Source organism: Macrobrachium nipponense, chromosome 16 (genome assembly GCF_015104395.2).
Source record: "Macrobrachium nipponense isolate FS-2020 chromosome 16, ASM1510439v2, whole genome shotgun sequence".
NCBI lineage: Eukaryota > Metazoa > Arthropoda > Malacostraca > Decapoda > Palaemonidae > Macrobrachium > Macrobrachium nipponense.
Window position 1 is genome coordinate 4,036,773 of NC_087209.1, and position 10,696 is coordinate 4,047,468.

General features: G+C 33.1%; 2 protein-coding genes across 2 annotated transcripts; both read left to right on the top strand.

The window, feature by feature from the left end:
- The first annotated feature begins 355 nt into the window (after window positions 1-355).
- Window positions 356-5,163, top strand: LOC135195242 (uncharacterized). Its single transcript, XM_064221507.1, has 4 exons — window positions 356-505; window positions 1,806-2,075; window positions 4,302-4,492; window positions 5,064-5,163. Exons 2-4 carry the CDS (start codon window positions 1,929-1,931, stop codon window positions 5,161-5,163), a joined length of 438 nt encoding a protein of 145 aa, XP_064077577.1. The 5' UTR covers window positions 356-505; window positions 1,806-1,928.
- A 126-nt stretch (window positions 5,164-5,289) lies between these two features.
- LOC135195243 (UDP-glycosyltransferase UGT5-like) lies at window positions 5,290-9,888 on the top strand. Its single transcript, XM_064221508.1, has 7 exons — window positions 5,290-5,301; window positions 5,507-5,584; window positions 6,275-6,366; window positions 6,721-6,854; window positions 7,574-7,795; window positions 8,294-8,438; window positions 9,299-9,888. The coding sequence occupies exons 1-7, from the start codon at window positions 5,290-5,292 to the stop codon at window positions 9,429-9,431; spliced, it is 816 nt and encodes a 271-aa protein (XP_064077578.1). The 3' UTR covers window positions 9,432-9,888.
- The last annotated feature ends 808 nt before the right edge of the window (window positions 9,889-10,696 follow it).

Genomic DNA, 10,696 nt, shown 5'->3' on the forward strand with positions numbered 1-10,696 from the left:
TCTTTCAACTACAGTTTCACTTTACCGTAGGAAATAATAGACTCAGTAGGTCTATTTCTAGAGTCTTGCCTAAAATATTGATTTTTTGTATGAAGGCTAGACATACTTTGTGACCAGTTTCAGTTTAATTCAGAGTAGATGCATTAGTCCTACTAATTCCGTTTTCTTCTTGCAGTTTATTGTAGGAATAAATTCATTATAGGCCTATTTACAGAACATACCTCTGATATTGATGCTGTTTCTCCCTCTGTTTATTGCAGGAATAAATTCATTAGGCCTATTTCCAGAACCTGCCTCAGATATTGATACCGTTTCTCCTTCTATCCTCAGACATCAACAAAAATGAAGCACGTGGTCCTGGCTATAGGCCTACCTGCTATTCGGGACATTTGAGTTCCAAGGATGCGACGCCTATAGGATCCTGTTCATAGGTCCTGTAGGAACAAGAAGCCACAAGAACTACTATTCGAGTGTTATCGATGCACTGGTCGAGAGAGACCACCATGTAAGTATGATATATATATATATATATATATATATATATATATATATATATATATATATATATATATATGTGTGTGTGTGTGTGTGTGTGTGTGTTATCAGTGACTCAAGCTCATTTTTGTAAGTTTTGTAAGTTATTTATTATTATTTATTTATTTATTTGAATTTTTCATCTTGTATAAGTATTGTAAGTTATTTATTTATTTATTTGAAATTTTCAGTTTTTATAACTATTGTAAGTTATTTATTTATCTATTTATTTGAATTTTTCAGCTTTTGCAATCATTGTAAGTTATTTATTGATTGATTTATTTGAATTTTTCAGCTTTTATAAGTATCGTAAGTTATTTATTTATTTGAATTTTTCCGCTTTTATAAGTATTGTAAGTTATTTATTTATTTATTTATTTGAATTTTTCAGCTTTTATAAGTATTGTAAGTTATTTATTTATTTATTTATTTGAATTTTTCAGCTTTTATAAGTATTGTAAGTTATTTATTGATTGATTTATTTCATTTTTTTCAGCTTTTATAAATATTGTAAGTTATTTATTGATTGATTTATTTGAATTTTTCATCTTTTATAAGTATTGTAAGTTATTTTTTATCTATTTGAATTTCTCATCTTTTTAAGTATTGTATGTTATTTTTTTTTATCTATTTATGTATTTATTTGAATTTTTCATCTTGTATAAGTATTGTAAAGTATTATTTATTTATTTGAATTTTTCAGCTTTACAATCATTGTAAATTATTTATTGATTGATTTATTTGAATTTTTCAGCTTTCATAAGTATTGTAGGTTATTTATTTATTTGAATTTTTACGCTTTTATAAGTATTGTTATTTATTTATTTATTATTATTTATTTATTTATTTGAATTTTTCAGCTTTTACAAGTATTGTAAGTTATTTATTGCTAGATTTATTTGATTTTTCAGCTTTTATGAATATTGTAAGTTATTTATTGAGATTTATTTCATTTTTTTCAGCTTTTATAAATATTGTAAGTTATTTATTGATTGATTTATTTGAATTTTTCAGCTTTTACAAGTATAGTAAGTTATTTATTTATTCATTTGAATTCTTCAGCTTTCATAAGTATTGTTGGTTATTTATTTATTTATTTTTTTATTGGAATTTTTACGCTTTTATAAGTATTGTAAGTTATTTATTTATTTATTTATCTGAATTGTACAGATTTTATAAGTATTGTAAGTTACTTATTTATTTATTTGAATTTTTCAGCTTTTACAAGTATTGTAAGTTATTTATTGATCGATTTATTTGATTTTTTCCAGGTGACATTTATCACCCCCTTCCCCTCCAGCGTCGCCAGAGCCAACGTGGAGGAGATCGCCGTGCCGCAGGGCGACTTCGCCAAGTTCGACCTCAACCTCTTCGACGAGAAGTACGGAGTGAGAATGGCCACCTCCGCCATGTACTTCTCCCTGTGTGACGACACCGTGAGGAGCCCCAGGGTGCAGGACCTGGTCCACCAGAGGTACGACCTGGCTTTCGTGTCGTCCATCTGCTCCGACTGCTACCTCTGGCTCGTCTACCGGTTGAAGGTAGTACTATAGGCCTAAGTGGGTTACTCTTCTTATTTTTTCTTACCTGCTTCTTCTTCTTATTCTCATTCTTCTTGTTCTTTTTCTTCTTGTTCTTCTTCTTCTTCTTCCTTTCTCATTTATTTTTCCTCACTTCCAGTTTTATTCTTTCTTCTTCTTCATTCTTCTTCTTCTTTTTCTCTTCCTTTTCTTCTTCTTTCTTCTTTCTTCTTCTTCCTTTCTCTTTTTCCTTCGTCTTCTTCTTCCTTTTATTTTTCCTCATTTTTCCTTCCAGTTTTTTATTCTTTCTTAACTTTCTTCTTCTTCTTCTCTTCTTTTCCTTCATTTTTCCTCACTTCCAGTTTGATTCTTTCTTACTTCTTACTTCCTTCTTTCTTCTTCCTTTTTTCTTTATTTTTCCACACTTCCAAGTTTTATCTTTTTCCTTTCTCTTCTCTTCTTCTTCTTCTTCTTATCTTTTCTTCTTCTTCTTCTTCTTCTCCTTTCTCTTTTATTTTTCCTCACTTCCAGTGTCTTCTTCTTCTTCTTCTTCTTTCTTTCTTTCTCTTTTATTTTTCCCCACTTCAAGTTTTCTTCTTCTTCTTCTTCTCTTTTATTTTTCCTCACTTCCAGTTTTATTCTTTCTTACTTTCTTCTTCCTCTTCTTCTTCTTCTTCTTCTTCTTCTTTTCTCGTTTATTTTCTTACTTCAAGTTTTATCTTCTACTTTCTCTTCTTTTTCTTCTTCATCTTCTTCTTTCTCTTTTTTATTTTTCCCTCACTTCCAGTTTTGTATTCTTTAATTATTTCTTCTTCTTCTTCTTCTTCTCTTCTTCTTCTTTTCTTCTCTTCTTTTTCTTCTTTTCTTTTCCTTTTACTTCCATTTAAAGTTTATTTTTTCTTTCTTTCTTTCTTCTTTCTTTCTTCTTTCTTTCTTTCTTCTTCTTCTTCTTCTTCTTCCTTCTTTTTCTTTTTTTCTCTTTAAATTTTCCTCACTTCCAGTTTATTCTTTCTTCTTCTTTCTTTCTTTCTTCCTTTTATTCTTCCTCACTTCCAGTTTAATTTTTCTTTCTTTCTTTTTCTTTTTCTTCTTCTTCCTTCTTCTTCTTCTTTCTTCTTCTTCTTCTTCTTCTTCTTCTTCTTCCTCCTTTCTCTCTTATTTTTCCTCATTCCCAGTTTTCATTCATGCTTCACCTTTCCATTAGGCCTACTGCCACATTCCCAGCTATTTTTAGTTTTACATTAATCCTTTTAGCTTCTCATTAAACCCTTTTTTTAGCTGTACATTAATCTTTTTAGTTTGATATTAATCCTTTTTAGCTTTATATTAATTCCTCTAAGATATAGGTCAATTAATGTATTTTTTTAAATATAGGTCTAATACACTTTAATCCCTTCTATTAACAAGTTTATTATATATTATATATATATATATATATATATATATATATATATATATATATATATATATATATATATATATATATATATATATATATATATATATGATAGATAGATAGAGAGATATAGTGTGTGTGTGTGTGTGTGTTTGGAGATAGTCCTACTCATTAACTGCTATTCCAGTCAAACTGTCTTTTGGAAATAGGCCTACTGTATCAAATACTAAACCAACCAAACTGTCTCTTGGAGATAGGCCTACTGTATTAAATACTAAGCCAACCAAACTGTCTTTTGGAAATAGGCCTACTGTATCAAATGCTAATCCAACCAAACTGTCTTTTAGAGATAGGCCTATATATTAAATACTAAGCCAACCAAACTGTCTTTTGAAGATAGGCCTACTCTGTCAAATGCTAAGCAACCAAACTGTCTTTTGGAGATAGGCCTACTCCATCAAATGCTGATCCAACCAACTGTCTTTTGGAGATAGGCCTACTGTATTAAATACTAATCCAACCAAACTGTCTTTTGGAGATAGGCCCAAAATCAAATACTAACCCAACCAACCTGTCTTGTGCAAATAGTCCTACTCTATCAAATACTAAGCCAACCAAATTGTCTTTTGTAGATAGGCCTACTGTATCAAATGCTAAGCCAACCAAACTGTCTTTTGGAGATAGGCCTACTCTGTCAAATGCTAAGCCAACCAAACTGTCTTTTGGAGATAGGCCTACAGCATCAAATGCTAATCCAGCTCACGTAGCCAATGAAACAATGAGTAATACCTATCACAAAACATCATCCCAATCCTTAACAACATCATTGATCCATTCCATCCCCATTCCAGATCCCGTTCGTAGTGTTATCGCCTCTGGATCTCTTGTCTGTGACGGCCAACCTCATCGGGAATCCTATCTTCTCCTCATTCCAACTCCACCCTTTTTTGGAATACGAACACCCCATGACCTTCTTGCAGAGGACACACAGTGCTCTGATGGATGCTGGGGGTTTGGTCTATATGCGTCACATATATAGTGGGTAAGGTTATGTTGGTGTCGTTTATGAAGTATGTAGGTCTGATACACTTTAAAGTAAAGGTCTGATACATTTTAAGATATATGTCTAATACGCTTTAAAACATAGGTCTAATACACTTTTAAAACATAGGTTTGATACACTAATGTATAAGTCTAATACGCTTTGATATATAGGTCTGATAAACTTTGAAATATAGGTCTGATACACTTTGAAATATAGGTCTGATATGGTTTAAGATATAGGTCTAATACACATTCAAATAAAGGTCTGTTATACTTCAAGATATAGGTCTAATACACTTCCAAATAAAGGTCTGATTAACTTTGAAATATAGGTCTAATACACTTTAAAATAAAGGTCTGATACCATTTAAAATATAGGTCTGCTTTACCTTAAAATATAGGTCTAATAAAATTTAAAATATAGGTCTGATACTCTTTAAAATATAGGTCTGATATATACTTTAAAACATAGGTCTAATACACTTCAAAATATAGGTCTATCAATCTATCAACACATTTAAAAAAATAATATGGGTCTAATACACTCTAATGTCCTTCGACACTTTCAGCATCGAGCAGAGGTGTCGAGAGAGCGGCCTCTGTCCAGAAGACATGCCGTCCATTGTCGACATGTACAGGAATGCTTCAATGACCTTCGCGAACAAGTAACTACGTATATATATTATATATATATAATATATATATATATATATATATATATATATATATATATATTGTTTTACATCTCCTTCTTGGCTTAACCCCTCGTCAGGGTTGCCGTTATAGTGTTGCTTAATGAATATATTTGTATATATTTGCATATACAGGAGTAGTGTACTATATATATATATATATATATACATATATATATATATATATATATATATTATATATATATACATATATATATATCGATATATATATACACACAGGCCTAGAGCAGCATACCGTAGACACTACAGAGGTTCCTTTACAAATGTCTACTTTGCAGTGGTCAGGGCGGAACTAGCAGTCGCCTGCGCGTCCTTACGTCCCGGCTGTGGTGTCTATAGGAGGGATCCAGTGCCGCCCTGCCGAGCAGCTCCCGCAGGTATTTGTACCAGGTGTTGTCTGGGAACATCGGCTCTGTAGATGGCTGTATATTTTGGTTAATAAGTTCAGTTTGTTTTGTAGTCATAATGTAAATAAGCTTTAAAGTTCAGTTTGTTTTACAGTTATAATGTAAATAAGCTTAGTTTTACAGTTACAATGTAAATAAGCTTAGTTTTACAGTTATTATGTAAAAAAGCTTTAAAGTTCAGTTAGTTGTACAGTTATAATGTACACAAGCTTTAAAGTCTAGTTAGTTTTACAGTTAAAATGCAAACAAACTTTAAAGTTCAGTTAGTTTTACAGTTATAATGTAAACCAGCTTTAAGTTCAGTTAGTTTTACAGTTATAATGTTAAGAAGCTTTAAAGTTCAATTAGTTTTACAGTTATAATGCAAACAAACTTTAAACTTTAAATTAGTAAATATATTATTCAGAAGATGAAACCTATTCATATGGAACAATCCCACCAAAGGGGCCAGTGACTTGAAAGTCAATCTTCCAAAGGATATTAAGGTGTTCATCAGGAAGTAGTACTAAGAGGAGGTCAAGGGAAATAAATACAGAAAGAAGAGATACAACTTATTAAAACTGGTTTACATCATAACTTAAAAACTACTAACTTCGAAGTTTGTTGACATTAGAAAGCTCCTATTCCCAATGAAAGAATCCTTCACCTTTTTTTCAATAGGATCTCCATGAGTGGGTAGAAGGATCTGGGGAGGAGGGCCTCATCTATTTCAGCCTCGGGAGTATAGTTAAGCCTTCATCGCTGCCTGAAAAGTAAGTCCTTGACTCTAACTGTTTTAGTAGCTATTTCATTCTCATTGGTTTTGTATCGTGAATGTTGGGAGTTCAATCCCTCAGGGGGGCGGTGGAGGGGCGGGGAGGGATGAACGTCCTTTTAGAGAGGGCTTGCTTACTGCAAAGAATCCATTGCTCCAATGTTGACCTAAACATTGAATCAAGTTCCCCAAATCTGGCTTAGAAAATGTCAAAGCAAAGTTGTTTAGACGAGATGACTACTAGATTAATATTCTCTAACCTGGCTTAGAAAATACCTCACGGCAAAGATACTTAGACCAGTAAATTTTAAACCTTATTTACAATTTTCACGATCTCTTTCTGACGCGGCAGAAATCGCCAGATGTTCGTAAGGGTCTTCGCGTCTCTGAAACAGCGGGTCTTGTGGAAATGGGACCAGGAGTCTATGCCCGACCTCCCTCCAAATGTAATGCTGAAGAAGTGGGTTCCCCAGCAAGATATTCTCGGTAGGTCTTCGATGAAGGTTGTAGTAGGTTATAGAACATTTTGTACTGGTTATTATATTTTATTATAGTCATTATTTTAGTGAAATAGGCTACTGGAAATTTAGAATTGTGCTAGTTTAAGTTAAGGGTGGACAGGTGGGTTTCTCTGGCCTTATTGTGGCAAAACTTTGGCATATACTCCACTCTTAAAGGCTGGTGGAGTCTCTCTCTCTCTCTCTCTCTCTCTCTCTCTCTCTCTCTCGGCTTTCCTTGTTTTATTGTGACCCACTTTTGTTCACTATCGCGACTTGTAAGGAAACTATTATATAATTATATTTATTTATTCACTGACGTCAAATCTCCACCTTTTGAGAACTTGTCCAGGTAACCTCTACCCTTCTTGTGAAACTTCTTGTGACCTTCCCTCCAGTAATCTCGACCTTCCCCTGACCTTCTCTAGGTAATCTCGACCTTCTTTGAACTTCTGTGACCTTCTCCAGGTAATCTTGACCTTCTGTGACCTTCTCCAGGTAATCTCGACCTTCTTTGAACTTCTGTGACCTTCTCCAGGTAATCTCGACATTCTGTGACCTTCTCCAGGCTATCTCTACCTTCTGTGAACTTCCGTGACCTTCTCCAGGTAATCTCGACCTTCTGTGACCTTCTCCAGGCTATCTCTACCTTCTGTGAACTTCCGTGACCTTCTCCAGGTAATCTCGACCTTCTGTGACCTTTTCCAGGTCACCCTAAGCTGCGCCTCTTCATAACTCAGTCGGGTCTCTACAGTACCCAAGAATCCCTGTACCACGGCAAACCCGTCCTCAGTCTCCCAGTCTACGCTGACCAGTTAGCCAACGCCAGGTCAATCGAGCGCCAGGGGTGGGGCAAAGGTCATCATCTGGGAGGAGATGACCGAGGACGACCTCCTCGACCAAGATCACCTCGATTATCAGCAGCGAGGGGTGAGTAGTGCTACTCTCTCTCTCTCTCTCTCCCTCTCTCTCTTTTATTACAATTACTTAACAATGAAAATAATTTAAAGTTCTGTATAGTACTTGTATATTGCTTTCATGTTTATTGTTAAAAATGAGGATATTTTAGCATTATTTTATGTATTACTGTCAAATTTCTACTGAAATTAGTCATTGTTGTCGTAGGTATTTGCAATTTTATTTAAAATAAGTCTATATCTAGATATATATATATATATTATATATATATATATATCATATATATATATATATATAGATAGTAGATAGATATATGTATATCTATATCTGTCTATGTATATATATATATATATATAATATATATATATATATATATATATATATATATTACACATTCATTAAACAAAACTCAGGAAACCCAGAAGCACTAAGAGAGAATTCCAAAGCAAAACCTTGGCAGTCAAACTGAAAATACCACATAAAACCTGAAGTGCCTATATCATCTTCCAGGATGCTGGAAGTTTGTCCGGTCCAAATCCTTGCTGATGAAGGACCAGGCCATGTCCCCTAAATCTCTCTTGGTCTACTGGACAGAGTACGTCATTCGACACAGAGGAGCGACCCATCTGAGATGCCCCTTGGCTGACATGCCATGGTATTTAACGTTTTTTTTTGTTTGTGTATTTTGTTAATTTTTGTTTGATCGACGTAGGTACAGTAATGGTGGATGGTTAGTTCCATAGGGCATTATTGCGTTAAAGATATTTCTAGTGGCAATAATATTTAAAATATAATGTCAGAGTCATCTTACGATGAATTTATTCAACAAAAGTATTCCTAATTTTATTTACTGTTTTTGTCAATTCTACTTTTTCCAACTTATTTACATTAATGTCGAATGAAACAGCTCCATAGTTTAAGAAAAGTTTATTTAAACATATTAATAATATAAGGCCAGATTTAACTGATGTTTTAAAGAAATTCCATGTGAAAATATTTATGATATAAGGACAATTTTAATTAGTGTGTTAAAGACAATGTGATAATTATAATAATATTATAAGGCCAGATTTAAACTAATGTTTTAAAGATTATTTCCATGTGAAAATATCTATACTATAGGGTCATATTTAACAAATGTGTTAAAGACAGTATGATAATTATAATAATATTATAAGGTCAGATTTAACTAATGTTTTAAAGAAATTTCATGTGAGAATATTTATAATATAAGGCCTTATGTGTTAATGAATGAATGATTGGAAGTTTTCTGGCATCCTGACATCGAAGGTCATTGACGCCGACCATATGTGTTAAAGACACTTCACGTAAAAATTATAATAATAAAAATCTAGATTTAACTGATGTTTTAAAGAAATTCCACATGAAAATATCTATAATATAAGGCCAGATTTAGCTAGTGAGTTGAAGACGCTTAATGTAATAATTATTATAATATAAATCTAGATTTAACTTAAGACGAATTTTTCAACAAAAACGTTCCTCTCATTTCAGGTACACAGCTTACAATGTCGACGTGTGGCTGACGCTTTTTGCGTTATGTGTTCTGCTTTTATGGCTGATTCTTCGTCTCGTAATCGCTGTCATTTCCTGCCTGCTAGGAAGAACGAAGAGGAAAATGGATTAGAATTAAATTTACATTTGAAAAAAAAAGTATACAAATTTATGACGGGGTATAGAGTTCAACCTCTCTCCGGCAGGGGACTGTCATATCCTGCCCACGAGATGGTCACTCGTCAGGTTTATCAAAATTGTTTTTAAATCATATTTATCTAGAGGATGATGTTTTATATGTCAAAAGATAGCCTTTGTGAGACCCCATTGCAAGAATCTTCATTAAATGATTATTTTATAGTCTCTAAAATACACAAATTGTCTTGAAATCGATGGTTAGCTAGGTCAAAGGGACAAAGTGTAACTCTTTACCATCTCGGTTGCATGTATATGGATAAATTTTCCCTGTTATTTTCCATTAATTTGTTCTGATTTTACTGTAATATATTAATGCAATTATCAGTGTTATCAGTATATTTAAAAACTCCTTTGTATGTACAATATGTAATATATATAAATATCAAAAGTGATGTACCTCATAAAAAAAACGGGAAAGATCACTTGACACTAGTTTCAGTTTCACTTCCTGTAAGAAGAATCGATTGAAAACTTGGCTGTCAGGCTTCCAGCCAATGGGAAAGCCTCTTACAAACCTCCCACCAATGGGGAGGAGGCCATAGAAAAGTCCTGTGATGTATGGCACGGTGGAGGCTTCTGATTGGCTGAGGAAATTTTCTTGGCCGGAGGTGCGATAGGGGGTGAGGTTCTCATTTCTTCTTTAGACGTTGTGTGGGTCATTTTGAATATTTCTCGTGGCAAAGGTTTGTGGTTATATCTAGTTTGGTTTTTTATTTTAGGTTTGTGGTAATTGTTAAATATATCTGATTAATGAGAGTATTTAAGTATATTTATTGTTATGAATAAGTGATTTTTTCAAATAATTTGGAGTTTCAGCCACATATATGTAGGGCCTTTGGAATAGTGACTTGTTTGGTGTTATAGGGATCCCTTATACATATATGAACCAAAGGATTCTATTGAAATGGCTTAGAATTAGTGTTCTTGAGCCTTTCTTAGGCTGCAAATGGATCCACCCAAACAGTAACTAGGTCTAGGTGTAAGATTGTGTTCGTTAACTAAAGCTTCAATTTTGGCGTATACCTTTATCTAACAAAGTTTAGATATCTGAACAAACTAAGTTCTCAAGTCTGAGAAAGTTTTCCCAGGTTTAAAAAGTTTGTGGATAATTTTTTTTTCAGTGCAATGAATACTTGAATTTTTTATTTAAGGCTCCAGCAAGTTAGTCTTTGAAATGAGTTACTTTGTTCTGGCGCTTTG

Bases quoted from the DNA above. Each gene is read 5' to 3' on its own strand.
- LOC135195242 (XM_064221507.1), top strand. From the start codon at position 1,929: ATGGCCACCTCCGCCATGTACTTCTCCCTGTGTGACGACACCGTGAGG. The intron at 2,076-4,301 runs GTAGTACTATAG...TCCCCATTCCAG, and splicing joins GGCTCGTCTACCGGTTGAAG to ATCCCGTTCGTAGTGTTATC. The intron at 4,493-5,063 runs GTAAGGTTATGT...CGACACTTTCAG, and splicing joins ATGCGTCACATATATAGTGG to CATCGAGCAGAGGTGTCGAG.
- LOC135195243 (XM_064221508.1), top strand. The intron at 6,855-7,573 runs GTAGGTCTTCGA...GACCTTTTCCAG, and splicing joins TCCCCAGCAAGATATTCTCG to GTCACCCTAAGCTGCGCCTC. The intron at 8,439-9,298 runs GTATTTAACGTT...CTCTCATTTCAG, and splicing joins CCCTTGGCTGACATGCCATG to GTACACAGCTTACAATGTCG.